This window comes from Monodon monoceros, unplaced genomic scaffold (genome assembly GCF_005190385.1).
Source record: "Monodon monoceros isolate NGI ecotype Baffin Bay Population unplaced genomic scaffold, NGI_Narwhal_1 Super_Scaffold_13, whole genome shotgun sequence".
In the NCBI taxonomy this organism is placed as follows: domain Eukaryota; kingdom Metazoa; phylum Chordata; class Mammalia; order Artiodactyla; family Monodontidae; genus Monodon; species Monodon monoceros.
In genome coordinates, this window is record NW_021703769.1 from 48,881,930 (window position 1) to 48,909,921 (window position 27,992).

At 59.3% G+C, this 27,992-nt stretch overlaps 4 protein-coding genes across 14 annotated transcripts; 2 read left to right on the forward strand and 2 right to left on the reverse strand.

The window, feature by feature from the left end:
- Window positions 1–9: 9 nt before the first annotated feature.
- On the reverse strand, window positions 10–4,446 carry CCDC78 (coiled-coil domain containing 78). Its single transcript, XM_029220204.1, has 13 exons — window positions 4,163–4,446; window positions 3,570–3,689; window positions 3,396–3,482; window positions 3,048–3,200; window positions 2,911–2,967; window positions 2,719–2,786; window positions 2,515–2,593; window positions 2,302–2,427; window positions 1,900–2,087; window positions 1,662–1,833; window positions 1,497–1,540; window positions 533–775; window positions 10–424 (listed from the first exon to the last, which is right to left on the reverse strand). The coding sequence occupies exons 1-13, from the start codon at window positions 4,385–4,387 to the stop codon at window positions 298–300; spliced, it is 1,689 nt and encodes a 562-aa protein (XP_029076037.1). The 5' UTR covers window positions 4,388–4,446; the 3' UTR covers window positions 10–297.
- Window positions 3,602–7,902, forward strand: HAGHL (hydroxyacylglutathione hydrolase like). Of its 10 annotated transcripts, none has more exons than XR_003793090.1 (9): window positions 3,602–4,845; window positions 5,278–5,461; window positions 5,745–5,908; window positions 5,997–6,114; window positions 6,194–6,302; window positions 6,379–6,482; window positions 6,700–6,801; window positions 7,007–7,177; window positions 7,497–7,667. XR_003793090.1 is itself a non-coding variant. In XM_029220193.1 (9 exons), exons 2-9 carry the CDS (start codon window positions 5,357–5,359, stop codon window positions 7,663–7,665), a joined length of 951 nt encoding a protein of 316 aa, XP_029076026.1. In that variant the 5' UTR covers window positions 3,602–4,845; window positions 5,278–5,356; the 3' UTR covers window positions 7,666–7,819. The 10 variants fall into 10 exon arrangements, 8 of the variants coding, with proteins under 8 accessions (XP_029076026.1, XP_029076028.1, XP_029076031.1 ...); XR_003793091.1 differs by having other exon boundaries at window positions 7,028–7,177; XM_029220193.1 differs by having other exon boundaries at window positions 7,098–7,177; window positions 7,497–7,819.
- Window positions 7,903–7,929: 27 nt separating this feature from the next.
- CIAO3 (cytosolic iron-sulfur assembly component 3) lies at window positions 7,930–15,354 on the reverse strand. Of its 2 annotated transcripts, none has more exons than XM_029220191.1 (11): window positions 15,280–15,354; window positions 14,177–14,272; window positions 12,554–12,697; window positions 12,125–12,257; window positions 11,428–11,562; window positions 11,039–11,157; window positions 10,757–10,886; window positions 10,249–10,321; window positions 9,626–9,763; window positions 9,104–9,197; window positions 7,930–8,951 (listed from the first exon to the last, which is right to left on the reverse strand). In XM_029220191.1, the coding sequence occupies exons 1-11, from the start codon at window positions 15,343–15,345 to the stop codon at window positions 8,943–8,945; spliced, it is 1,137 nt and encodes a 378-aa protein (XP_029076024.1). In that variant the 5' UTR covers window positions 15,346–15,354; the 3' UTR covers window positions 7,930–8,942. The 2 variants fall into 2 exon arrangements, with proteins under 2 accessions (XP_029076024.1, XP_029076023.1); XM_029220190.1 differs by having other exon boundaries at window positions 9,040–9,197.
- Window positions 15,355–18,502: 3,148 nt separating this feature from the next.
- MSLN (mesothelin) lies at window positions 18,503–27,977 on the forward strand. The gene is made up of 11 exons (XM_029220828.1): window positions 18,503–18,610; window positions 24,763–24,847; window positions 25,442–25,485; window positions 25,590–25,689; window positions 25,947–26,125; window positions 26,217–26,372; window positions 26,548–26,690; window positions 26,769–26,896; window positions 27,218–27,312; window positions 27,510–27,696; window positions 27,772–27,977. Exons 1-11 carry the CDS (start codon window positions 18,503–18,505, stop codon window positions 27,864–27,866), a joined length of 1,320 nt encoding a protein of 439 aa, XP_029076661.1. The 3' UTR covers window positions 27,867–27,977.
- The last annotated feature ends 15 nt before the right edge of the window (window positions 27,978–27,992 follow it).

Genomic DNA, 27,992 nt, shown 5'->3' on the forward strand with positions numbered 1-27,992 from the left:
TTTGCGGTATGTGGGCCTCTCACTGTTGTGGCCTCTCCCGTTGCGGAGCACAGGCTCCGGACGCGCAGGCTCAGCGGCCATGGCTCACGGGCCCAGCCGCTCTGCAGTATGTGGGATCTTCCTGGACCAGGGCACGAACCTGTGTCCCCCCGCATTGGCAGGCGGACTCTCAACCACTGCGCCACCAGGGAAGCCCCCAGCCTGATTTTTGTTGGGTGTTGAGCTGGGTGGAATGATCTCCCAAGGGGGTGCTGTGGGGAGGGCTCCATGCTGGCTGTGAAGAGTTCTGCTCCAAGTTTATCTGTTGACCAGGTAACGACTGCGAGTCCTTGGGTGCTGCGGCTTGGCTGGAGGTGTAGCCCCCGCTTTCCAGGGGTTCCCTGTACCCACCAGCTTCCTCAGCCTCAGGATCTCCTGCTTGTACCTGCTCAGAGAAACTAGGCATAGTCACCACCTGGCTGTGGACAAGCCCTGCTGCTAGTGCCTGGGACTGAGGTCCTTGGGTCTTACCCAGCCCACCTCTAGAGCCCACCTGCCCAGGTGCTGGTCCACGTACTCTTGTAGCTCAGAAAGTTGCTCCTCAGCCATCGTGGCTCGGACTAGCAGCTGTGCTCTCTCCCTTTCCAGCTCTGCCTGGAATGGGGGAACATAAGCCATGAGCGCGGGCACAGTGTGAGGAAGGGCCTCTGGCCAGGTTTTGCCCACTACCTGGGTGCCACGGGAGAAGTCCTGTAGCTTCTGGCGGATCTGGGCCCAGGATGCAGCTTCCAGGCCCCTGTGAGGGGAGGAGGAGGGGTGGGCGTGAAAGCTGGCATGGACCCAGGTTTATGACCAATGACCCTGCTCAAGTCAGGGCCCCTAGGTCCTTGAGGTGCCTGCTGGGAGCGAGTTTGGGACAGTATAGGGCTGCCTTTCCACTGTGGGCGCTGTGAGGCTTGGAGCCATCTGTGCATGGGGGCAGCCACTGGCCACTCAGGGAAAGCTAAGCCACAAGGCCAGCTGGGACAGTGACCCCAGTGTCTGTAAGGATGCTTATGGGGGGCCTCCCCCCATGCTGGGGGGTTTCCCAAAACCCCAGGCAGGCGACTTGTCCTAGCTTCTGCCCACTGCACAGTTGAGAACATGAAGGTGCAGAGGCAAAGGCTGTGAAGGTCACCAGGTAGCCTGCTCCTGCCTTGTCCTGGGGTCAAGACTTATATCGTCCGTGTCACCACAGGTCTTCAGCTATGGGTCCTCCGAGTCTCAGCTGAAGTGCCCTTTCTTAGGGGTCTCTCCCTGACCCTCCCATTCAAGGGTAGCCCCCTCCCATCCAGGAGGGTAGTCCCTCCTCTCTCCAGGCAGTTGGTTTTTCTGTGATTATTAGTGTCTCATAAGCAGACCGAGACTGGAGAATACAGATGGGCCACCTTGTCCACTGCAGCAACCAGAACCCCTCTAAGCACTTAATTCATAGGATGAATAAATGGGTCTCCCCAGCACCCACACCAGGTACTCACTGTGGCTCTAATGGGCCCCCCTGAGAGGCTTCACTGGGTTCTTTCTGTAGGAACAAGAACAGCAGTTGCTGAATGAGGCAGGCTGCTCAGAGGCCCTGGGCTTGGGGCTTTGCTGAGCCTGGGATGGGTCCTGGGGCGAGTTGTGGGGCAGCAGGGAGGGGTCACCTGGGCCTGGAGCTTCTGGAGCTGCTTCTCCAGCCTAGCCTGGTCCTCCCTCAGGTGGCCGAATTTGGTGACCATGTGCAGGGGCGGCGGCTCCATGTCTGAGGTGGCTGCACCAGAGGTAGCCTTGGGGATCCTGGGTGCCCCGTTGGGATCCACCAGCACCTGTTGCACACTAAACCCCGCACCAGGTCACCTAGGGCCATCCCACCCCAGGTGCCCAGCTCAGGGAGGGGCCCACCTGTGGGCAGCCAGCAGCTCCTCGTGCCTCCGACTCAGATCTGTCAGGCGCTTGCGGTAGGTGCGAGCAGCCCGGGCCAGCTGTTGCTCACGGCTGTGATGTGCCCCCCGAATGTCCTCCAGAGTGGTTTCCAGGAATGTCCGAAGGGCTGTCGATGCAGGCTTTGGGCCTGCACCATCTGCATACTCCTGGAGGAGATAGGGCTGGGCTGGGGCGGGTCCACACCTTGCCCCCCCAATTCCCTCCATGGAGCTGGTCTGACGACAGTGTGCTGGGTGGGCCTGAAGTCTCCCACAAGGTCAGAGTCTCTCTGAAGTGGTCTAGCACACCCAGGCCAGACTCGGGCTCCCCAGGACCCAGAGGCCTCCCACTCAACACAGGGCTAGCCGGCCCAGTGCTCACAGCCACGGCTCGGGCGCAGTGCTGCAGTCGGATGGTGTACTCCTCGTTCAGCTTCTTGAGTTGCAGCTGCAGCTGGGCGTTCTCTGCTTCAGCCTGGTGGAGCTGGCCCCGGCAGGCAGACAATACCTGGGGGTGGAGATGGCCCTGAATTTATGTCCTGCAAGGTGGACCTTTGCTGAGCCAGACCTCAAAGCAGGTAGGGGTGGGCCTCACCAAGGCTTGTGCAGCCAGTTGCTGCCCAGCTGTCCTGGCCGCCTCCTGGGCTCCTTGCAGCTGCCAGCCCAGGGCTGCCCTGCAGACATGGGTATGAGGCTTAGCCGGGCCTAGGGCAGGTGACTCCTTTTGCCCCTTAGGAACAGCTCCTTTGCTCACTGTGCCCTGCTGGGCCCTCCTGTCCCAGGTGAGGCAGTCACTCACACACGCGTCTCCAGTGCCTGCTGCCGAGCCCTGTGCTGCTCTGGCGCCCGACTTACTTCTCCCTGCGGCTGCGGGGTACACAAGGGCTGGCTGGGTGAGAGCCCAAGCTCTGGGTCCCCTGCACTGCCCCACCTCCACCCTGGGCTGGGAGAAACTTCAACAGATTCCCAGGCTAGGTGGCTGCACACTCACACCATGCCCCAGCTTCTGCTGCTCGTTCTCAGCTGTCAGGAAGTCCTTGGGCTGTGCCTGCACAGAAAAGCCGGTCTCAGCCTCACTGTTCCCCTGCTGGACCCCTGTTTAGCTTCCACCCATGCGCTCATGGTTACCTGGAGTCTGTGGTGGTCGGAGTGTCCCTGCCCCCAGGCCTTGTGCCCAAGCTCCTGTGCCAGTGCCTGGCGGTGCCCCGGATTAGCTTCTGCTAGGGCTGCCTGCTCTCCGTGCAGTTCTAGCTCCAGCACCCGGCTCTCCAGCCACAGGACCTGCAGGGTGACCAGGTCATCATCCATCTGGGCATCCACAGGGACACAGCACACACAGGACAGGTGGGGACTTGCAGACACTGCGTGTGCACAGTCACATGGGGCACACCTGCACCCCTCACAGTTCTGGCACTAAGTGTGCACCCTCCCCCCATGCCCTCAGGCTGGCACACATAGGCACACATCAGTGCCCACCTCACTCTTCAGCTCGAAGATTTCAGCTTCGTGTTGCTCCTTCAGGCGATGGGTTTTGATCTGCAGGTCTACCAGCTCCTTGCAGACCTGTGAATGGCCAGGATGAGAGGTGGGGCCTGTGGGGCCCTGGGGATGCCCTCCCTCCTGCCAGTGCCTGAAGGCCCCCACACCCACCTGCAGCCGCTGCTCCTCACTCAGCTCTAGATCTGAGGGAACCTCTGTCTCAAGGTTGGTGGCGCAGGTTGGGGTACCCCCAGGGACTCCTGGCAGCCAGGTCTCGGCCCGCGGCAGAACCTAGGGAGGCACCACCACTCATACCCCAGGTGTGTCTCAGACCTGGGCTGTGGCCTCCACTCTCATGAAGCCACCAGCCATCCACCCCCACACCCTCAGCCTGGCAGAGCTGGGGCAGGCCCTCCCACAGCCAGGACCAGGCCCAGGTCCTGGGAGGATCTACACCCCTCCTGGTCTCTGAGGGAACAGGGAGAACCCCCGAGCCCAGAAACGCAGCGTCCTGGGAGGACTCACATTCTTGGTGGCCCGAGGTGGGGCCCCTGGCCTGGGGCCTGGGGCTGCCACATACTCCATAGGCAAAAGGGACTCTGGGCTGCCCCAAGCCTGGTGCCACCTCGACTACTGGCCTGTTGCTGCAACACGGTGGTTTGTGTTGCCAAGGCCTCTGTTGTCCCCAGGAGACTCCCGGGGCCCCGCCCACGAGGGCAGGCAGGACAGTTCAGTGGTTGGGGAGGTGGGTGCAAACTCTCAACTTCTTCCGTATTTGGCGATCCATTCTTTCCGGTTTCCTTTTCCTCATCTGGGAAACGCAGATCGGCACCCCAGCATTTATCAGGGACGCGGATGGAACCACGAGTGCATACAAGGGCCCAGCCTGGGGAGGTGTGGGACAACGCGCATGGTATGGAGATGCCGCTGCTGTTACTGTTGTCCTCACACAGCGCGCTTTGCTCTACCATGTGGGTTCGCACACTCATTAGGCCCCTACGCTGAGCACTGGACGGGCAGGCAAACAAACTGGACAGATCCCTGCAGAGCTCAGCCTGACGGAAGCGGGCTCAGACGTCCCAGTCCGGGTCCGGGGTACTCAGGAGGGCTGTCTCAGCCCGGTGCCAGGAGGGCTTCGCGGAGGAGGCGCCGCAGCGCCAGGCGCGACTGGCCAGACGTGCGCGCAGCTCCCTTCGGGCACGCACGCGCTCCCTCCCGCGCACGCGCGCGCTCCCTCCCGCGCACGCGTGTGCTCTGTGCACTGTGCGCCGGTTCCCGCGCGCGCAGGTTCCAGGCGGGCCCAGCGGGCCTCAGGGGCGCGGGCCGTTGGTGGCGGCCCGGGTGAGCGGCGCGCTCCGTCCAGGCCCCGTGACAGGCGCCCGAAGCCCACCTCTGTCCGGCTGTCCTTTAGGCAGTCCTTGAGACCAGCTGGCGCAGCCCAGCTGGGGTGAGTGGACGACCGGAAAGGGGGGCGGGCCGGGGTCGTACTTCGGAGGGAGGGGTCCCGGGGAGGGCGGGGCCTGCGGAAGGACGTTGAGGGGCGGGGCCTGGAGAGGGGCTGGTCCAGGGTCGCGCTGCGGCGGGAGGGCACCTGGGGAGGGGGCGGAGCCTGGGAGGCAGGCGGGGCCTACCGGGGCAGCGGCGTGGCTGGGGGCGGAGCCGGAAGAGGGCGCGGTTAATCGGGGGTGTGGCCTGCTGCGCGGGGGCGGGGCCTGCGGCGGGCTGAGTCTTGGCGAGAGACTGGTCCCCGCAGCCTCAGGTCAACTTAAGCCAGGAGCTTGGGATTCCTCAAGGGCCCTCGGGAAAGTCCGGGAGCAGGGAGTGCGGTTCCTTTCCTGGCCCCCAGCGTGTCTGTGGAGCTGACCCCTCCCACGCACAGCTCTGCCTAGGGTCTGGAGAGGGTAGTCCCACCCTGAGGAAGGGGCTCAGGAGGCGCGGGGTGGCTGAGCTCTGCGACCATGAAGGTCAAAGTCATCCCTGTGCTTGAGGACAACTATATGTACCTGGTCATCGAGGAGCACACGCGGGAGGCTGTGGCCGTGGACGTGGCCGTGCCCAAAAGGGTGAGGGCAGCTTTCGGGCGGCGGGAGCACAGCTGTGGGCCCAGGCATCGTAGGCCGAGACCGTCAGCCCGCATTCCGAGAGGCTTTCCAGACTACGCTGCTGGGGCCAGATCCTTCCCCTATTGTCTCATCTCTGGTTATTTGGCGTTTAGGGTTTCTTGATTATCTTGGGTCTCCTCTGAGGTTAGAGCCGTCTCGGGTCTCCCCTTTTCCCTGCATATGGTGCCTAAGTGTACTGTGTGTGCTGGGCGCTAATTGTCTGCTGGATCTCCCCTACCCCCAGGCCCGTCCCCTGCCTGGGGCACTGTGCACCCGGGCCTGGCACCCCAACACAGGCAGCCACCTGGACCACCTGCATCTCCCTAACTCCCATCCCTTTCAGCTGCTGGAGATCGTGGGCCGGGAGGGGGTATCACTGACAACTGTGCTGACCACCCATCACCACTGGTGAGTGCCATCAGGGTGGGCTGAGGCAGGAGGGTGTCACCCCTACCCTACCCTGACCGCATGTGATCCTGCTTTCCCCCACCCGCAGGGACCACGCCTGGGGCAACATGGAGCTGGCGAGGCTGCTGCCTGGCCTGGTGGTGCTGGGTGCAGATGAGCGCATCTGTGCCCTGACCCGCAGGCTGGTACATGGCGAGGAGCTGCGGGTGAGCGTGCACTCAGGAGGGGTGGGGAGAGCGCCCTGGGCCCAACCACCTTACAGGCCCACCTGCTCCTCTGCCATAGTTTGGGGCCATCCACGTGCGCTGCCTCCTGACGCCCGGCCACACCTCGGGCCACATGAGCTACTTCCTGTGGGAAGATGAGTGTCTGGACCCACCTGCTGTGTTCTCGGGTACTGGCTGCCCTGCGCCTACCCACCCCACCTCCCTCTGCCCCATCCACCTTCTCTGACCCACCCAACTCCCCAGGGGACGCATTGTCTGTGGCCGGCTGCGGCTCACGCCTGGAGACCACAGCTCAGCAGATGTACCACAGCTTGGTGGAGACCCTGGGCACCCTGCCCCCTGAGACAGTGAGCAGCCTGCCCCTTACCCTCTCATGGGGCCCAGCCTCCCTACATAACCGGTGCACTCTGCACCTGCCTTATGCCAGCGTTCAGGATGACTGCTTGCCAGCCGTGGGGACAGGTGGACCAGGCGAGGGGGGAGGGGCTGGGCCACTGGGGTGAGTGTCTCTGCCCATCTCTGCCTATGGTGGTGCTGTGCACCCCAAGTGCCTTCTTTCTCCAGAAGGTGTTCTGTGGTCACGAGCACACACTGGGCAACCTCGAGTTTGCACAAAAAGTGGAGCCTTGCAACAACCAAGTGAAGGCCAAGCTATCGTGGGCCAAGGTGTGACCACTCCTCCCCTCTCAGTGGCAAGGTTGGAGGGTGGGGTAGGACTGGAACCAGGGAGGAACTGCAGGGGAGTCCACCATGACCGACCCAGGTGACCAGACATGGCTTGGCCCAGGGCATTCTGCCAGCCAAGGCTCCCACTGGTGAGGGAGGGGAGCTGAGCAGCCTGCAGGTCTGGCCCATGAGTGCCTGCCCTCAGGGTCTAGGCTCACGCCCCCAGACTGGTGAGCTGAGCCAAGCTGCCTGGAGCTGCCAGACAAGGCTGTGACAAAGGCCTGTGGTCATTCCAGAAGAGGGATGAGGATGATGTGCCCATGGTGCCCTCAACCCTGGGCGAGGAGCTCCTTTACAACCCCTTCCTGAGGGTGGCGTGAGTATTGGCCAGCGTGTGGGCCCTCTTGTGGGGCAGGCTGGGGAGCACATGGCAGGGCCTGAGCCAGCGCATGTCGGGAGGACCTGTGTCCTCCCCAGGGGCCATGCTGCTGAACAGGCTGGCATGGGGCCGGACTGTTGTCCTTTGGGCCTCCCTGGCAGTCATTTGGATGCTGAGGGAGGTGTTGGGGGACTGGTTATTGGACTGTCTGGCACCAGGGAGAGGCTGCTCTTTAAATGCCCTCCAACAGTGGCTTCATTTCCACCGCCACGTCCAGCTTGCCCAGCGGTTCCCATCGAACCCCCTCTCCCCGCAGAGAGGAGCCTGTGCGCAAGTTCACAGGGAAGGTCGCCCCAGCTGAAGTCCTGGAAGTGCTCTGCAGGGAGCGAGCGAGCTTTGAGCGGGCAGCTGAGCCGCTGCAGCCACAGGCCCAGGCACTCCTCGCGCTGCAGTGGGGGCTCCTGAGCATGCCCCAGCCGAAGTGAGCCCTACGTGGGCTGGGCCACACACCCCTCCTCCCTTGACCCACAGGAGGATCGAGCCTTCCTCAGCCCTGCCCAGCCTTAGAGGGTGGGCGCCCTGGCCTTTCCTGGTGTTGGACACCCGGGGCCCCTCTCTGGGCCACAGTGAGTCCCGAGACCTGGGTGTTTGCAAAGCAGCCTAGTGGGGTGCACAGGGCTCCTAAACTTGAATAAAGCTTTGAAAGGCCTCTTTTTTGATGCTGGTAAACATTCTTGAAGAGAAGCCGGTTTCAGAGAGAGTCCCCTTTACTAAAAGTGAGCTTTTCGGGGCCAGGCCTGGTGGGCTGAATGCAATCTGCCCTCCCCCTGCCCCTTAAGTGGGGGTCCAGCTGTGGACACAGGACTCAGCCAGAGAGACCACTGAGGCCTGATAGCAAGAGTCCTTCCCACCTGGACTCAGCCCCCAAGACACAGGTTCTCAAGCCCCAGAGACCGCAGCTTCGTCGAACACCTGGTTCTAGGTGGAGGGAGCACCCATCCCCAGCTGGGGTCATGGACCAGGTGCCTGTCTCCTGCCGGTGTCCTCTGCTGCCCAGCGTGGCAGGGTTCCCCGAGCTCTGCTGCGAGCTTGACCAGCCTGGCAGGTCCAGCCTATCACCACCCTCCACATCGCAGCTTCAGGTGACTCTAGAAATGGGGGATGAGGAACCCCCCCTTTTCTCTCCCTTAAGTTCCCCACAGGATGAGCTGAAACCCTCACAGCTTAGGCCACCACAACCAGGAGGAGTCAGGGCACCTCTAGGGCTCTGGGCCCATGGAGAGGTTCCAGCAGGTGGTGGAACCTCTGGCCCCCTGCAGCGGGGAGTCCAGGTGAGCACAGGCTTGAAGTCACCTTTACTGGCTGGGGGTCCCGAGTCCCATCTCTATGTGGGTCCCAATGTCCCCACATCTCATCCAGCATTTTGGGGGTGTGCCCTGGGGTCTCGGGTGACTTCCCTGCTGGAGACTCCACATGCCTTCCTGGGAGTCCCGGTGCTGGCTGTGTTGGGCCGGGTGGATCCTTGAGGCCTCCTACCACCTGATGCTGAGGCTGGAGCCAGCCTTTTCCACCGCGTGGTAGCTTGTGTGCAGCAGGCGGCTGGCCTGCTCTGAGCCCTCGCCCTGCAGCCAGTGCCCATACAGCTCCTGGACTCCAGGCGCATCCTCTGGTGCCTCGGTCCTGACCATGCTGTATAGCCTCTCAACCTGCTGCAGAAGCTCCTTGCCAGGCATGTCGGGGGCCTTGAGCTGGCCTCCACCATTCAAGCAACCTGTGGCAGAGAAGGACGGGCAGAAGTGTGGTCAAGGGGAGGGTGTCAGCGCACGGGGTCCCAGAGGGCCCACTCTGTCTGCAGCTACCTGCAGGGCAGGCCATGACCTCCACATAGTGGTATGGGCAGCGCCCTCGCTTGAGCTTTTGTACCAGGTTCTGGATGTTGCGGAAGCCGTAGGCCGCGGCGAAGTGCAGCAGGACCCGGCCCTCCCTCTCCAGAGTCACCTCTTGGAGGTCCTTGTTCCTAAGGGGACACAGACCAGGCTGTCCACACGGCACGCCCAGGCTTCCTCCCGGGTGGGGGACAGTGATAGGGGAGGGTAGAAAGCTCCCTTCAATGAGTGGGGCAGGTGGCCTCAGCCCCAGCCTTGGTTTCCTGGTCTGTAGAATGGGAACCCCACCTTCCCAAGGTCTGACAAAGGCCCCAGCCTGCCCTCCCTGGAATGGGGACTCACGTTGGGACACACCCTGTGCCAGGAAATCCGTCCTGCCACCATGGGCCTCTGGGGCCCTGGGTCACCGTGCTGTGGGTAGGGGACACTGAGCCCTATGATGAGGAGACCAAGGGCTGGAGAGCTCTGGCCCCTTCACATGAGCCAGAGGGGAGGGCCCAGCTCCTGCCTGGTGCCCTGAGAGGCTGCCCTGCCCCAAGCTCCAGCCCTTCCCACTGACCTCAGGGGTCTGTAGGTGACTTCAGTGACGTGGATTCCAAAGAGCTCCTGGGCTGCATGCCGGAACACGTGCTCCAGGTAGCCCCCCGAGCCCCCACCCTGATGGCTGGTAGGCTCCTGGGCAGATACACTGCTGCACCTGGGGAGGAGGGCATGGCCTCAGGTGGTAGTGGGGCTGCTGTCCACCAAGGCTTCTGGGTAACCTCTGTAACTTCAGTCATGTTTGAGAGCACTTGCTTTCTAAGTGGAAGATGAGTCACAGACTCATCACAGGGCTTTGTGGGTGTGTCAGGAGGAGGCTCTGGGGGAAAAGGACTGTCCCCTCCGTCATGTCACCTGTTCTGGGGAGCTCAGACCTGTATGAAGTTGGGGTCAGCTCTGATAACCATCAGCCAATTGTCCACAGGCTGTCTCGTGAACTCAACCACCTCTGGACACCAACACATACCACGGGGCAGATGCAAAACCAATCAGAAGGAAGCTGAGGCAGAGAAGAGGGGCGAGGACAGTGCCTGTCCCCGCCTCGTCCCTTCTGCTGCCCACCAGGACACCTCTGACCCCAAGGTCAAGAGCACCCCAATGCTGGACAAGCTTACTGCCCCTGACATGGCAGGCGCGACGTACAGACTGTCCAGGGGAGCCGACTCCAGCTCTGACAGCGAGACCCCTTCTTCTTCCAGCAGCTTGAAGACTTCTCCTACGATGAAACCACAGCACAGATAGACGCTCTTCAGCTGAATCTCAACAAAAACAGAGACCATGAAAGGTCCCCACCACCTGCATCCCTAGCAATCTGTGAGTGGCCAGACGTCCAGCCCCTGCTCGTGAGTGGGGGATGAACCCAGCCAGAGGCAACTCCACTTCTGAAGGGCCTCCCGGTGCTGCGGTGGGGCAGACGCGCCTGACCCTGGGGTGCCTCACAATGCACCTGGAGTGGGCAGGGCACTGCGTCCCTGGACAGTGACCCTTCCTGGATCGTCTGCCTCCCGGGTGGGCATTCATTTCTCTTTTAAGCATTTGGGAGCCTCTGCAAGGCTGCTCCACTCACAGACGGGGTGACCAACATGAGCCAGGGGGATTGTGCTGGGCCTTATGCTGGGGACACAGCGCCAGCAGGCTCGGGGCCCCGCACCTGTTGTGATGACACAATCCACATCACGTGTCTGGTGCTCTTGGCTGAAGAAGTCGGGTCTGGAGGCTTCCAGCTTTTTGTCGTAGCAGGGCATCACCGTGACGTGGTAGATCTTGTCGGGGGTCAAATGCTGCGTGGAGAACACGGCAGTGGTGCAGCTGCCTGGCCCCAGCAGCAAAGGCTGAGGCGGGGGTGACAGCACAGGCACGGCTGGGAGCGCAGTTCTGCGTGTGGGTCCTGACCACTGCAGTCTTGGCTCATTTTGTAAGATGTCCCTGTTACCTGTTGCTGGGAGAAGAAGTCCTTGACCAGGGAGCCCATCACCTGCTGCGGGGACCGGGCGGTGCTGATGTGGGGGAGGAGGACGTTCCCGTGGGTCTTCTCGGCGTAGCAGATCCAGCCTGAGGCCGACACAGGGTGGGGGTGGTGGGGGAAGCGAGCAGGGCAGGGGTGTGACTTTCTGGGGTGGACCGACTTGTATAGGAGTTAGGAGCCCACTAAGCCCCCACTGTGCTGTCGCCGATACGTATCTCAGGTGTCCCTATGATCACCCCTCTGGGAACTGAAGCGACTACAGGTGACCCTCAGGCAGAGCCTGCTGACGAGCCCCTCCCCCAGCACTCCCGTCACCCATGTCCAGCTGTTGACATCGGTCTGCAGCATCAGCATACCTGGGCAGGCGGAAGTCAGCATAGGCAAGGCCTGCTTGGAATCGGCTTGTGCTCGGAATCGCCGCACGAACTCCCGCTGGCTCTCGAGGAGGCTGAAGTTCCTCGAGAAGGTGGTATCAAACACGTAGTGTGCCCCTGCAAGGGAGCACCCACCTCACCCCAAGAAGGATGGCCACAGCCCCAGGCGCTGCCCACCTCGCCCCGGGAGCAGGGCTCTGCCTTCCCGTGGGGCGTCACATGACACGCTGGTGTGCATGCAGACAGCCCGGTGTCCTTGGGCCTTCCTTCCTTTGAGCTCGGTGGCTGCCAGGGACCAGGCCAAACCCTGCATGCTGCCTAGGGCAGCCGCCGGCACCGGGGCTCACCCCACGTCCTCCCAGCCCTACTCCCAGCACGCAGAGGTCGACCAGCTGATCTGAGCCAGAACCCAACTCAGACCTGGGAGATGTGCCTTGATGGTGATAGTCTAAAAACAGTATTAGGAGTGGGTAAATTCCAGACTCGGGGAAGTGCAACATCAGAATTCAGACAGTTTTCTATTAAAAGGCACTGCTCTCTGTATCAAAACAGAACTTCAAGTTGAAGTCAACCTCAGATAGAGTTCCTGATGTGTTTAAGCCCAGTCATAGTGGGGCATGACGAGCCCCCCGCCAGCTCTCGTGTCCAAGCTGGAGCTCACCCAAGGTTCAGCACCTACCTATTTTTTTAAAGAACGCAGTTAATTTCCTGGCGGTGTCTGTAGGATTCAGCTGAAATCTCACAGCCAGCGATGCTCTGGACTGGGGAGAGACCGAGATGACCACCAGCCTCTGCTGATCAGGCGCCACCATCTGCAAAGCAAGGCACCTGCCGCTCACTCTGTGTGTTTAACAGATTCCAAGCCTAACTCCATCAGGGCGTGTCATTTTTGCAAACACGTAGAACCTAAAGTTTAGGGTTAACACTTCAATGTCAAAATACAAGTAACTGACTGAGATCCCACCGATGAGACCTAAAAACGGCAGGAGTCACTAGGAGACATAGGACAAAGGGCACCAGAAGATCAGCTGCCCTGACAACACGAGTGAGGGATGCTGGGGTTGATGTCGGGTTAGAGTGACATCCCAAAGACTGTCCCACCGCTCACCTTATTAGCACCTAGAACCTTCCGCAGCTCCTCGTGGCTCTGCTGAGTGATGAGCACGGTCTCTGCCGAAGTGACGCAGCCACTGCACGCCAGGCAGTCGTCCAGCGAGATCTTGGCCCTCTCCAGCTTCTTTGTCCCTCCATCCTGGAAGCACAAGAACCTGGTACCCCAAGGGCCCTCCGCATGAGGACGTGGAGCTCTCAGATGATGGGACCCACAGGAAACCTTCATTCTCCGTCTCACAACACTGACAACCAACTACTGGCTTTATGTGCTGTAAGTTCTTAGAAATTAAATATTTATTGCAGAAACACGTATACACGTTCTAGATTTTCATAGTGGCACCAAATTCTAACTTTGGTACAAACTTGGCTGGCACGTCAGATCATATTGAAGAGGCTTGCTGCCCGCCAGGGGTGGGAGACGGGCATTAAATCTGCAAAGGAGCAGCTGACTCATCACAGAGGCCCTGGACAGTCATTGGTCCCCAGGCTGCCCTCACGGGGCTGTGGGGACAGGAAAATGCCCAAGGCCAGGCTCTAAATGGAGGAGGAAGAGAAAGGCAAGGGCAAAGATTAAGGAAGAAAGGACAGAGGGACAAGGAAAGGGGCAGAGGGAGGAGATGGCAGGAGCCTGTGCCCACCTGGGCTGTGCCTGCCCAGTGCCAACACATGGAAGAGTGGGTGAGGGACACAAGGGGCAGTCACACTGTCAGACTCGGCCAGACAGTTGCAGAACTTGGTGTTCAAGCCAGTCTCCAGGCTGGGCAACTCTTCTTAGCTGCAAATGATCCCAGTAGAGCCCCTTCACTCCCTCTGCACACACAGGAGTGGTCTGAGCCAGGGCCAGGCGAGCTTCAGGGGCCCAGAGTGTGACCAGGGGGCTGATAAGACAGGAACTCCCTTCCAGCCCAGATCACTAGGCCTTACTTAGCACCAAAGCCACAATTTGAGCTCAGTGCATTTTCCCAGATTGGACTGGTCTCAAGGCCAGGCTGTGATACTGTGCTGAGCAGGGGGCTGATGTGCTTCCGACTTCCCTCCAGATCAACCACTGCTGCTCTGGAGCAGCGCCCACTTGGTCCCTAAAAAGGACCCAGTCTTCCGTGCTGTGCTGGGCTTAGGCGGGACCCGTGGTGTGCTGCTGCGTTACCCTCCTGGGCTGAGTGAACAGTGGCTCTCTCCTTGTGAACTCTGGATCCTGTTGTCTGGCCCTACCGTGAACCATCCTGTGGCTCCTCCCCTGCTTGGGCAGGATTCCCGGGCCAGCGTGCCTGGTGGTGCCTGCGGTCCCTGGGACAGCACAGATGTTCTTGAGAGTCCAAATGGCAAACAGTCCGGGTAAATTTTAAGGCCATTGGATTAGGATCTCGTCATTGCTAAATTACACAGGAAGTAGGTGTTCCCTAAGAACAAGTGGTCTGGACTAGAAAATCTTACACAATTACAACTCAGAGAGAGAAGGAGAGAGGGAGGGGATGCGGGAACTGCCATCTCTGCAAAGAGCTCTCTGCAGAACATATCTGAGAAAGGATTGGTGAGACGTGCAAGGTCCTGTGGCCCCTGCATTTGTCACTCGACGGAGCAGTGAAACGTGCTTCAGGCCAACCAAGCTGGCACTTACCTGACTGACTTGGAAGTAACTCCCGTCATCTTCGACGTGGATCTTGGCCACGCCACTTCCCGGCCTCTTATCCACCCTCATGGGCTTGATGCAATCCTGTACCAGTAAGAAACCCCAACGGGCACCTGAGTGCACAGAGGCGGAAGAAGAGGGGCAGCCTGATGGCCACACCACCACCTGGGATGAAAACTGTGCCCTGATTCCGGTCTTCCTGCACCAGAAGCACTCGTAGCGCTATGGATCTTGTCACTACTTTCCCTACTCACTCACGCTTGGCCAGACACTCTATCCGACCAAGAGTCGCTCTGCAGGTCACAGTCAGATGGAGGCGGTGCTGACTGGGCCTGCACGCTAACCTGTCTGCAGACAGCACCAACCCCCACCCTCACCTTCCTCAGCGTAAACGTCTGGCAGGGCACCGTGGCCAATTTTTCATTGACTGCTGGGAAGAAGCCAAGGGGTCGCTAGGAACGCTTGGCCCCGCCCAGTTCCTGGAAGAAAGTTCCTTTCTTTGCCCAACTCCTGGAGTTCTCGCGGTCTCTCTCAACAGGAGCACCTCACTGGCCATCGCATTCCCAAAGGGAACTAGCCCCAGAAAGCCTTGGTGGGAGGCCTGTCCGAGCTCCTCCTGCCGCTGTGCCGGGACCAGCCCCACCCGTTCCTCCTCCTGGGACGGCTTAGCTATGGACCTCCGAGCCCTGGTCCTGCACGGCTGGTGGCAACCGATAAGCGGGGACACCAGATAAGGGCGGCCGGCTCTCAAGTGCAGCTGTCCTGTCCCCTTTGGGGGCAAGCTCTGTCTTCTCCCCCGGGGGCGACACCTACGACGACCACCGCGGTGACTCCAGCGGAGCACCTCCCAAGCCCTCGCAGCGGGGTGGGGCCGTCCCACTCTGTTCACACGCAAGGAATTGGCCAGGGAAGCTCGGCAGGGTCTCCCGGGCCCCAAGCTAGGTGAGTCCGGCTGCAATGGCCGCCCGGGAAGGGGACGCGGAAGCTACGGGGCTGTGCAACCCAGCAGCCCCGCTTCTGAGCCCCTCTCTCAGGGGAGAGACTGCGCCGGAGGGGGCTCCCCGCGCACGGCCGCCGCCCTGCCCGCCCACCTGAGACGGCGCGATGAAGTCGTCCAGGTCCGTCAGCTGCAAGGCCCCGCTGAAGAGCGACGCCATGGTGCCACACTGCCGCCCGCCGCCGAGCGCAGGTGTCGCCAAATGCCGCGAAACGGCGAAGCGGTTCCGCCACGCTGCCGGAAAGCGTCCGCATGGCTCATGCGCGACTGGCTAAACGGCCGGGTGTCTGGGAGGCGCGCGCCCCCTGCTGGCGGCCCCGGGCACCTCTCACTCTCCACCCTGCCTGGGCGCCGGCCGGGAGGCAGAGGGGCGGCGGGGCGGCGGGGAGGCGAGGGCGCCTCGCTCGCGGTCCCGGGCTCACCTGCCAGCCAGGTGTGCGGCCCCCGCCGTCTCCTCCCCGGGAGAGATGCAGCCGACTTTCTTTACTTGGCTCCGGACGCAGCCCAAGAGCCCAGAAGGGCGCCGGTTACGCAGAGACGCCCAGTGTCTGTTGAAAAGAGAAGAAAATGAGAGTGACGGGGATGGGGAGCCGTTCCTCCCGAGGCTGCGGCTCAGTGCAGAGCCCTGGGGTTCTCGGAGAGAGTCCGCGGTTATTTCAAAGACCAGCCTGAGAAAACTCCATTTCCCTGTGAGATTTTATTACCTGAGACAGAACCGTTGCTGGCTGGACTCAGTTCTTGAGTCGTCATGTACAGGTAATGACCACTTTTTATGGGGCTTTCCAGAAAACGCCAGTGATGGAGTCTGGCACATCCCCGGGACCCACGTGGGCCCAGCCCTGAAGGTGTCTTGGCAGGATCAGCCCCAGAATACCCCGCGGGCACGGCATGATCTCACATGCTGGGGGCCCATTCCAGCCTGTGCTCTTCCTGGGGTTCTTGTTCTGATGTGGTCTCTACCGGGTGATACCTCATCTACCTGCGGGTTAACTGTGACGTCCAGGTGCCTGAGGCCCAGGTGTTGCTGCTGCCTCCTCCAGCACCTGCTGCCTCTCCTCTTGGCTCCCAGGATGGGAACTTCCTTCTCAGCAGTGAGAGGGACTTTCACCAGGGGCTGTACCTGGTGGGCTTCCAGGCCCCAGCACCCACCATCCTGGCAATATCTGACTAAAGTCTGGGTTCGATGCCTGAAATCTCAACATTCTCACTCATTATTAGAACCAGACAAATACAAAATAAACTTAGTTTCAGTGCAGTGCCCCAGAGAACGTTTACAAAAAATGTGTGAGGATAATAAGTGCTGTTGGGATGGGGCCAGGATGAGGGTCAGTTAGGCTGGGGCGATGGAGAGGGTTTATAGCATAGGGGGCTCTGGCTGAGGCTGGGGGACAAAGGAGGGCTCTTCTAATGCTGGAGGGGGACAGTTTGCATGTAGATATGCAGGGCGGTTTCCATCTCTCTCCCCCAGAACCAGTGGAGCAAAGGTGGGGGCTAGTCAAAAGATGGAAGCTGCCCAAATGACCATCGGCAGATGCGGATAAAGGAATGTGGTCCATCCACATCGTGGACTGTCATTCAGCTATAGAAGGATGAAGCACTGACACACTGTAATGTAGACGAACCCTGAAAACACTGTGTCTAGTGAGAGAGCCAGACACAGATGCCACTACTGTGTGATTCCACTTATGTGAAATGTGCAGAACAGGCAGGTCCATAGATCCAGGAAGTAGATTAGAGTTACCAAGGCCCTGGGAAGGGGCTTCAGTTTGAGATGATGAAAAAGGTTTGGAAATAGATAGTGGCGATGATTGCACAACATTGTGAATGTAACTCTCGCCACCGAATTGTACACTTAAAAATGGTTACAATGCCCAATTTTGTTATATATATTTTAACACAGTTTTAAAATTAATAATGTAATATGTTAAAAACCATTGAATCGCACACTTTATTTATTTAATAATTTTATTTATTTATGGCTGCTTTGGGTTTTCACTGCTGCCTGCGGGCTTTCTCTAGTTGTGGCGAGTGGGGGCTACTCTTCGTTGCCGTGTGCGGGTTTCTCATTGGGGTGGCTTCTCTTGTTGCAGAGCACAGGCTCTAGGTGCGCGGGCTTCAGTAGTTGTGGCTCTCGGGCTCTAGAGCGCAGGCTCAGTAGTTGTGGCGCACGGGCTTAGTTGCTCTGCGGCGTGTGGGATCTTCCCGGACCAGGGCTCAAACCCGTGTCTCCTGAATTGGCAGGTGGATTCTTAACCACTGCGCCACCAGGGAAGTCCCTGCTATTGATTTTTTTTTTTTTTACTTATTTATTTTTGGTTGCATTGGGTCTTCGTTGCTGCGCGGTGTGCGGGCTTCTCACAGCGGTGGCTTCTAGTTGTGGCACGCGGGCTCAGTAGTTGTGGCACACAGGCTTAGTTGCTCCGCGGCATGTGGGATCTTCCCGGAGCAGGGCTTGAACCCGTGTCCCCTACATTGGCAGGCGGATTCTTTGTTTTCGTTTTTGTTTTTGTTTTTTTGCGGTACGCGGGCCTCTCACTGTTGTGGCCTCTTCTGTTGCGGAGCACAAGCTACGGACACGCAGGCTCAGCGGCCATGGCTCACGGGCCCAGCTGCTCCGCAGCATGTGGGATCTTCCCGGACCAGGGCTCGAACCTGTGTCCCCTGCATCGGCAGGCGGACTCTCAACCACTGCGACACCAGGGAAGCCCTTGCTATTGATTTTTAAATCAATCTTATTGTGGTACAGTTTATGCACAATAAAGGCATCCATTTAAAGGGTACAGTCCAAAGAGCTTTGGTAGTTACACACATCCGTGAAATCTCCACCTCAGTCAAGACAGAACATTTCCATCAGCCCCAAAAGATTCCTCACTGTTACTCCTGCGAACAGGAATCCTGAGTTTTAGTGAAGTTTTCTGGCCCCGGCAACCAGTGATGTGCTTTCTGTCATGAGGGATTCGTTTGCAATTTAACATTTTTATATAAACAGAATCATACATTATGTACCCTTTGATATCTGCCCCTTTCGCTCAGCATAATGATGTTGAAGTTCATCCTTTTCCCCCAAGTATGAGTAGTCTGTTCCCTCTTATTGCTGACCAGTAGGTGAGCATATGAATAATACCATATTTCATTTGTCCATTGGTCTACTGATGGAAATTTGTTTTTCCCCATTTTTGGCTATTGTGAATAGAGTTGCTATGAATATTCACGTATGAGACTTTGTGTGCACATCCAGGTTTATTTCTCTGGAGGGATTACTAAGGAGGGGAATGGCTAAGTTGTATGGTTAGGAGTATACCTAACTTCTTAAGAAAATGCCGGATCCAGGTGGAAAATGGTGGCAGCAGCTGGATCCTGGGTTTCTGGGCTGCGAGGTTTGTTCCCGGCTGCAGCTGGAGCAGCCTGTGTCGAGTGGCGCCATGGTGAGGAGGGCTCAGCTCGCATGTGGAAGACCCTCACCTACTTTGTGGCGCTTCCCGGGGTGGGAGTGAGCACGCTGAACGTCTTCCTGAAGCACCACGGAGAGGAGGAGAGACCTGAGTTCATCACCTACCCGCATCTCCGCATCAGGTCTAAGCCCTTTCCCTGGGGAGATGGTAACCATACCCTATTCCATAATCCTCATGTGAATTCACTTCCAATTGGCCATGAAGATGAATAAAGAGAACCTGGACCACTACCCAGTGGGGACCACAGCACTGGTTTGGACCATTACTCTGCACACATGGACCAGAAAAGTGTATAGGACCTTAAGCTCACCTTCTTGTATCCAGTGATGACCATTATACTGATCTTCTGTCCCTTTACTTATGGCAGGAGATGGCTTTAATAAATAACTTAGTCAAGGGACTTCCCTGGCGGTCCAGTGGTTAGGACTCTGCGCTTCCATTGCCAGGGGCCTGGGTTCGATCCCTGGTCGGGGGACTTAGACCCCACAAGCTGCATGGCGTGGCCAAACAAAAACAAAAAATGTGCAGCAGAAATGCCCGCACTACCTTGTGCTCCCACCACCAGGTGTGAGTCCCACTGCCTCACACCCAAGACACACTTTCCTTGTCAGACCCTTTAAGTGTCCTCGTTCTGGCGGGTGTGTCTTGTGTGGGGTTTGATCTGCATCTCCCCAGTGAGTTGGGCATCTTTTCATGTGCTTATCGGCCATTCACACGTCTTCTTTTATGAATTGTCTGTTCAGATCTTTGGCCTGTCTTTTAAAAACAGCTTTCCTGGGGCTTCCCTGGTGGCGCAGTGGTTGAGAGTCCGCCTGCCGATGTAGGGGATGCGGATTCGTGCCCCGGTCCGGAAGGATTCCACATGCTGCGGAGCGGCTGGGCCCGTGAGCCATGGCCGCTGAGCCTGTGCGTCCGGAGCCTGTGCTCCGCAGCGGGAGAGGCCGCAGCAGTGAGAGGCCCACGTACTACAAAAAACAAAACAAAACAGCTTTCCTGAGAAAGAATTCCCACACCATGCAACTTACCCACTTAAAGCATACAATTCAACGTTGTTCCTTTAACCTGAATTATTGAACACCAAATGGCTTTGGAATTTAGCTTTTGCTTCTGACCTGATAGTGTTCCTTTTTTTAAAATAAATTTATTTATTTATTTGGCTGTGTTGGGTCTTTGTTGCTGTGCACGGCTTTCTCTAGTTGCGGCGAGCGGGGGTTATTCTTCGTTGTGGTGCACAGGCTTCTCATTGCGGTGGCTTCTCTTGCTGTGGAGCACGGGCTGTAGGCGCGCAGGCTCAGTAGTTGTGGTGCACAAGTTTAGTTGCTCCGCGGCATGTGGGACCTTCCTGGACCAGGGATCAAACCTGTGTGCCCTTCATTGGCAGGCAGATTCTTAGCCACTGTACCACCAGGGAAGTCCCCTGATAGTGTTTCTTAACGAAGGCAACCTAAAATTACAAGGGAAAACAGAGCTTACACGCAAAACACGTACTGCGTGACCATCATTTTAGCAACAAAAGTAACGTGTTTCATACGCCTCCTGTGCCGTCAGAGTTAAAACAGGACGCGAACTGTTCATTCCCACCCACATTGCAGCCGCTGTGTCTTTTGGGCTCAAACTGCAGTTCCTGCAAGTGGGCACAGAGGAACCTTCCATCCACATCTCAAAATTCATTTAACTGTGCAATTGGGGGGCCCCACCTAACCCTCAGTTGGAAGTGATTGATCCTGGACACACCTGCCAGGTGTGTCCAGTCCATCTAGTGAATTTTTAAATTCCAGATTTTGTATTTTTCATTTCTAAAATTTACTATTTAGTTCTTTTAAAAATATTTTCATTTTTTTCCTACCTCTGCATTCATGAGAACCCATTTTTCCATGACCTCATTGTCTGGTAATACTAATACTGTCTTACCGTGGCCTCAGCAGATTCTTTTCCCTGGAGAATGGGTCACAGTCTCCCAGCTCTCCCTGTGCCGAGCAGTTTTTGATTTCATCACGAACATTGTGACTGTTTTGTTGTGTAGACACTGCATTCTGTTATATTCCTACAAAGACTGTTGCTGCTTCTGTTTGGGCAGGCAATGAACTTGGTCATACTTGAACTGTGACCTCTGCCACTCCCAAAGAGTGCAGAGCTCAGTCTTGGCCAGTTTGTCATTTGAGCTGTCTACCTTGCACACACATGATTCAGGGGTCGGCAAGAGGCCTGGGTAGAGTTGGTACACAGAATTTGGGGTCCCCTCCTCTGGCTCTCTCCTTTTCAGAGTTCTCCACCGCTCTCTGCTGTCTGGTTATTCTGGGCTCCTTCCTTTGGCTCTTTCGGCCAGAAAGATGGTGGGGTTTCTGCTGGTGTCTGAGCACCGCACGCCACAAAGCCACACCCACAAAGGGAAATCCACTCTGGCATTTTCCATCAAGTATCAATTCCTGTCCAAAATCTGGCTTCTTTCCTTCACTCCCCAGAGCCCTCAGGGAACTGTTTTTTTTATATTTTGTCCAGAATTTTTCAGTTGTTATCTATGGACAGGACTTTTTTTTTTTAAAGGCACTTACTCTTTCTGTGAGTTGGTTCTTGTACCTGGCAGCCTTCCTGAATTCTGTACTAATTAGCATTTGGCTCGACTGTACATAATAGAAAACCCAGCCCACGGAGAGAGGTCAGAGACTGGACAGATTCCACACAGGGAATTCCTATTCACAAAAGTATAGGAGGGCAGGGGGGGCGGGGTGGGGGGATCGAGGGAGCCACCAGGGACCCTGGCTCCAGGGGCGCACACAAAGGCTGTGGTGCCAGGATCCGCATGCGGACACTGGCGTCTGGCCAGCACAAAGGTAGCCTCCACCTCCCATCCGGGAGACGGCCAGTGCCTGGGCAGGTGAGCTCCCGCAGCCCTCCACCTGACCACTGCACCACCACGCCAACCTGAGCCTGGAACTCACCCCCGGGAGTCAGGAAGTCACATCCTGCTGACTGGGGTGGAGACCCTCAGGGCACCAGCCGTGGGTGGGTGGAGACGGGGACCACGCCCTTGCCTTGCCCTGCAATTGTGGCCTCTCTTTGGCACTGAACCTCTGTTGTACCACCTGAGAAGGGAGAGTAAGACCCCACGAGGTGAGGCCTTGGCTCCACACACATGCCTGGTACCTGACGGTCAGCCCGCCCGGAGCTCCCATGACTGCCCAGGGAGGGAGAGGCAGAGGTGGCTCCCCCCCACCCCCCACCCCACCTCCTGCAGCCCCTCCCCAGGCCTCCACCCACACATTCCTATGGCCTGAGTACTGCTGGCCCGAGCCTTGTTTGTTTCCCTTGACAGACCCCAGAGGCTCCCACCTCTTGCCCTCCTGCTTCCCAGTTGAGGAAACCGAATCAGAAGACGCGCAGAACCTTGGCCTCATCTGTGTGGGGTGGGGTCATGATGGAGGGCATGCTGGGGGAGGTGAGGGAGGGGACACCTCCTTCAGTACCTCCAGCCAAGCGGCTCTGGGTGGGAGCAGGGATTAGGCGGAGGCTGGTACTGGGACCCAAACAAGCAGGCTGGGGGAGGTAGGGCAGCCCCCATCCCTGCCCACCATATGGATTCCTCCACCCTAGTCCTCACTGCACTTGGGGAGCAGCGAGGACAAGCTCCCCTGGCCTCAGAGGGCTGTGCCCTCGGTCAGCTTTACCCTTGCCCCAGCTGCTCCTGACATGCTGTGTGACCCCAGGCTAGCCACACAGCATCTCTGTGCTTGGGGAAGACTAAATGACCCTGCATCGAAGACCCTAAACCTGTGATCCGTGCCCCTTCCCGCTCTCACCAGACAGGCCTGAGGCTGGCAGGGAATGTGGTCTGACTTCATTTGCCACCACTTGAGGGCCAGACCTTGGGGACCAAAGTTGGGCTGGGGTGGGTGAGACAGATGGGGCAGGAGAGAGCTTCAGCCAGTGTCCTGCAGCTGCACACCTGCTGAAGGCTGTGAGCTCATGGTTCTTAGGCTCAGGGTTGGAGCTGGCCATTCCTCTGTCACTGACACAGCTGCCTCTACCTCACATGCCACTCTGATGAGCTTGTGGTCCACTCAGACCCCAGACCCCACATGCTAGCAGGCAGGCCCACCCCCATGTCCTGGGCAGGGCTCGAATCACCTGCTCCAGCATGTGCCAGCATCTCTGCAGGGCCCAGCATGCAGTAGGCACTCAGGGAGTGTGCAGGTGGTTAATGAGTGACAGATGACCAGGTGGACATTGGTCTTGAAGGACTCAGGGTTGGAGATGGGACCATCCCAGGTACCAGAAAGGGAAGCATCCGAGCAGCCTTGGATAGGGAGACAGAGCATGGTGAGGGGACTGTTTCCTTGTCACACAAATATGCGTGCCCTGGACTGCCTGAAACAGACGTGACTCTGGCAGGTCACACTTGGGCCACTCTGGAAGCTGCAGCCCTAAGACAGCTGAGGTGCCTTTGTGACCCCAACCTGGCCTATCTGGGGGTAGGAGGTGGGAAGGTTGCAGATTCTAGGGCCCACGGTGGGCTGCAGGGGTTCTGAGGGAGCCCCTACCTGGTGTGCAAGGGGTCCCTGGTTACACGGGGCTGGGGTGGGGGCTGAGAGGAGACAGCAGGGGGAGGCATAGCTCCTGCTTGGCCTTACCCACCCCGCGGGCAGGGGCCCCACTCAACTGCCTCTTTTCTGTTCTGGGGGCCTGGTAGGGGAGGGGAGCTCCCCAGGACACTCCCCGCAGGCTGGGCTCTTTGCCCTGCTGAAAGGGGTTGCTGAAGCATAAGCGTGCCCCCCCGCCCCCGCCAATTTCTGTGCCCCCCCCCCCCCCCCCGCCAATTTCTGAGCCAGGGGTGGGGCCGACACAGGCCTGGGTGGAGGTTTGGGGGAGGGGATGGTTCCATTCCACCAGCCCTAGGTGGCCTCTGGCTCCAGGCCTCCTTGGGAGGGGCAGGTGTGGAAGGCAGTTTGGTCTCCTGCAGGCCCCTATCTACTCGGGAACAATATTCTGTGGGGAGCGGCTCCCCACCCACCTGCCACCCACACTTGTCCACAGGCCCCAAACCCCACTTCAGAGAGCACACGGGGGTCTTCCCAGAATGCCCACCCACTGCCCCACCCTAAGAGCTGGCAGGTGGGAAAGGGTATCACCCTTTGTTGTTGTTTTTTTTTTGGCCATGCCACACGGCATATGGGATCTCAGTTCCCTGACCAGGGATTGAACCCGGGCCACGGTAGTGAGAGCCTGCAGTCCTAACTGCTAGGCTACCAGGGAACTCCCTCTGGTACTGCCCAGGCCTCTGCTTTGGGAGCGACCTCAGAAGGGAAAGCAGTGGGCTGGTGGGCCCTGCCAGCCTTGTCCAACTGGCAGGGCCCTGGGTTTGCGCAGGGCCCTGGGTTTGCACAAAGCCCAGCACCTGCGGCTGTGGGTGGGAGGGGAGGATGGCCACGCTGCAGGGTGAGGGGTCACTCAGCCTGACCCCCAGCCCAGAACTGCTCAGCTCCCCTGTTTTTTTGGGTTTTTTTCCCGGTACGCGGGCCTCTCACTGTTGTGGCCTCTCCTGTTGCGGAGCACAGGCTCTGGACGCGCAGGCTCAGCGGCCATGGCTCACAGGCCCAGCCGCTCTGCGGCATGTGGGATCTTCCCAGACCGGGGCACGAACCCGTGTCCCCTGCATCGGCAGGCGGACTCTCAACCACTGCGCCACCAGGGAAGCCCAGCTCCCCTGTTTTGAGTGGGGGAAACAGGCCAGCCAGAGCCAGAGGCGGTCCTGCCTCCTCGCACGAAACTCTCCTGCCCTGCCCTGCACTGCCCTGCCCTGCAGGGAGAGAAGACAGGCGCCAGCTGCTGGCTGCCCACTGGGGCCCTCACAGCTGGGGGCCAGGCTGACTCAGACCTGACACCCCTGGCTGAGGGGCCAGTTTCCCAGAGGGGGCGGGGCAGGCTTGCTTTTTGGTTCTGAGAGAAGGGCCAGCGGCAGCACAGACACTGCTGTGGAGGCCTGTGAAGGTTCGACCTGGGAGCCCTCTGGGGCCTGAGGCCCCTGCAGCCCCCCCCGAGGCCCCGCACTGGCCCGGGGCAGTCATGGGTAGGGGGACATGGTGGGGGCGGGGAAGCAGGGGGGACATCAGAGTGACTGTCCTCCACAGACTGTGGCCTTGCAGACTGCTCAACCCCGCTTGGGGTCCTGTGGGACTCCCACCCACGGCAGCCTCTTGCTTCTTCTCCGCCTCGGTGAGTCATGAGGGCGGGTTGCCGCAAAACGCTGGTGTGCAGAGAGCACAGAGGGCAGCCAAGGGTCCTCAGGGGGTCGGGGCCTTAGGAAAGGCTCTACCTGCTCTACACATCCTCTCCGGCTGTGGGCAGTGCCCCCCAGCCCCTTCCCGGGCAGGTGTCCCGAGTCCTGGGCAGGTGCCCCTGATTCCAGAGAAGTGTCCTGAATCTCGGCAGGTGCCTTGAGTCCCAGGCAGGCTGTTAGCCTTGTCTCTGCCCCCAGAGATGACTGTGTCTGGCACCCCCGCTGCACCACAGTGCCCTATGGGGTTGGAGGCAGAGGCAGGGTGGTGATGGGGGCACAGGCCAAACTGAGGGTGCCCATGGGACAGGTTTCTGCCTGCCCTGAGCCGAGGGGCCCCAGGAGGAGGATGTGGGAGGCCTGTGCTCCCTGCTTCGGTGTCGTGGGCCGTGACACCATAGGGTGAGGGGCCTAACCCTCTGCTTCCACACCCATGGAGTGTGCACGGGGCTGGAAGGGGCCGGCTTTGCCTCCTTCCTACCCTGGGTGGAGCCCCTGCCATCCCTTCGAGCCTGGTGTCCCTTCCCCTGCAGGGTGGGTGCTACTTTCCAGGGCCCAGGCTGCAGACACGGAACTGGTAAGGCCCCTCTGGGGAATCAGGGGAGGGTTTTCTGGCCCTGGGTGGGGGTCCTTGGAAGCCAGGACACTCGCGGCTCAGTCCCAGCCCTGCTCTGTTCTCAGGGTGTCATGACCCCATGGCTGCAACGGGACCTGTCCTGGCAGCGGCCTGAGGTGACCGTCATCCTTCTGAGGGCCCAGCGGTGCACAGAGACTGAGCACGGTGCCCAGCTGCGTGGGGAGACTGGGATGGGGAGCTAGCATTGTGAGGTCTCACCTGTCCACACCTGCAGCCCTTCCTAGCCACTCAACTCATTCAATCATGACAATGCAGGAGAGTGAACAAAATTGCTCCATTTTGCTGATGGGTAAACTGAGGCCTGGAGAGTCATGTGGTGCCCAGGGTCTCAGCGTGGGTGCAGAAGGAAGAGGAGGTTGACAGGAGATGTCCAGTCCCCAACCCACTGCCTGCCCCTGCAGAGAAGGCCTGCCCCCCGGGGCGGAAGGCCCAAGTGTTGGACGAAAACCTTGTCTTCTACGAGGAGTGGGAGCTGGAGGCTTGTGTGGACAGAGCCCTGCTGGCCGCTCAGATGGACCAGGTGAACCTGGTGCCCTTCACCTACCAGCAGCTGCACATTTTCAAGCGCAAATTGGATGAGGTAGTTCAGGACTCCCGCCTGCCTGCTGTAGCACAGTTTTCCCAGCTGCCCGGGGAGTGGCGGCGGCCGTCACAGTCCCTTCACCCGGAAGTTCTACCCACAGGGGTACCCTGAGTCCCTGATCCAGCACCTGAGGTACTTCTTCCTTTGGGTGACCCCCGAGGACATCCACAAGTGGAATGTGACTTCCCTGGAGACCGTGAAATCTCTGCTCAAAGTCAGCAAAGGGCATGGGATGGATGCTCAGGTGACTGGCTGCGGAGGTGGGGAGGGGAAGGCACAGGGTTTGAGGTTGGGCAGGCCTGGGGGGCACAGAGTGTGAGGTGGTACAGGCCTGGGGGTTGCACAGGGTGTGAGGTTGTGCAGGCCCCAGGGGATATGTCTCTCCCTGCTCCACACCACTGAGTGGCCTCCTCCCACAGGTGGCCGCCCTCATTGCCCGCTATGTAGGGGGAGGGGGCCAGCTGGACAAGGCCACACTGGACACCCTGGCCACCTTCCCCGCTACCTACCTGTGCCTCCTCAGCCCTGAGCAGCTGGGCTTCATGCAGCTCAAGGTTGTTTGGTGAGTCCTGGGGTCTGTCAGGTGTGGTGGGTGTGCTGTGCTCTGAGCTCACTGCCCGGCCTTATGCTGCCTCCTCAGGGTGACCAGGCCCCAGGACCTGGACACATGCAGCCCATGGCAGATGGCTGTCCTCTACCCCAAGGCCCGCATCGCCTTCCAGAACGTGAGCGGGTCTGAATACTTCACAAGGATCAAGCCCTACCTGGGTGAGCCTGGGAGGACATGGGGGGCGTGATCCCTGAGGCTCCCCCTCTCATTGGGCAGCCCGCTGGTGGTGTGACTGGTGGTCAATGTGCCCTCCATCCCTCCAAGTGTGTGTAGGCTGAGACCCTGTGAGTTCTGGGCACCCCCAGCCTATCTTCCAACCCAGAGGGTCAGGTGGTCACCAGGCAAACCAGGGTCCCAGGAATTTCTTAGGAAAAGGGACTCTTGGTAAAGGAATTGGCTTCTGGTAGCCTGTTGTCAGAGGGTGAGACTGGGGGTTGCTGCAAGGTCTCACACTTGGGGGCCCCTCTCCCCGTGGGCAGGTGGGGCCCCCATGGAGGACCTGCGGGTTCTCAGTCAGCAGAACATAAACATGGATGTGGCCACATTCAAGAAGCTGCAGAGAGAGGCTGTGCTGGTAGGGCCATGGAGAAGGGCAGGGCCTCTGGTGTGGCGGGGTCTCAGGAGAGGCAGCCAAAGCCCCCTCCAAAGTCTGGAAGGGCCAAGGCAGGGTCTGTGGGTGGGGCAGCATGGGATGGTTTGGACACAGTAGAGGACAGCAGCCTTCTGGGGAAAGGCAGGCAGACCCTGAGCCCTGTCTGGGGGCTTTGGCAGCCGCTGACCATTGCTGAGGTGCAGAAACTTTTGGGTGCAAACGTGGTGGGCCTGAAGGCTAAGGAGGGGAACAGCCCACTGCGGGACTGGATCTCCCGGCAGTCGCAGGAGGACCTGGACAGTCTGGGGCTGGGGCTCCATGGCAGCACCCCCAACGGCTACCTGGTCCTGGACTTCAACGTCCGAGGTGGGCTGGGGTGGCCAGCTGGGTGGTGTCGGGCAGAGTGAGGGGCAGGGTCTGAGTCACCTCTTCTCTGTGTAGAGGACTCCTCCGGAGGCCCTCACCTCCTCAGACTAGGACCTGGACCTGTGCTCACTGTGACCCCAAGTCGGCTCCTGGCCTTGATCCTGAACTGAGCCCACTGCTATGCTCTGGGAACTGGGCCCTGCCATGGAGACACCACCTGGCTGGGAGTAGGCCTGGGTGGTCTCTGTCTGACCCCGAGGGCACCAGAGCTCAATAAAAGAAGCCCCATCCCCCCT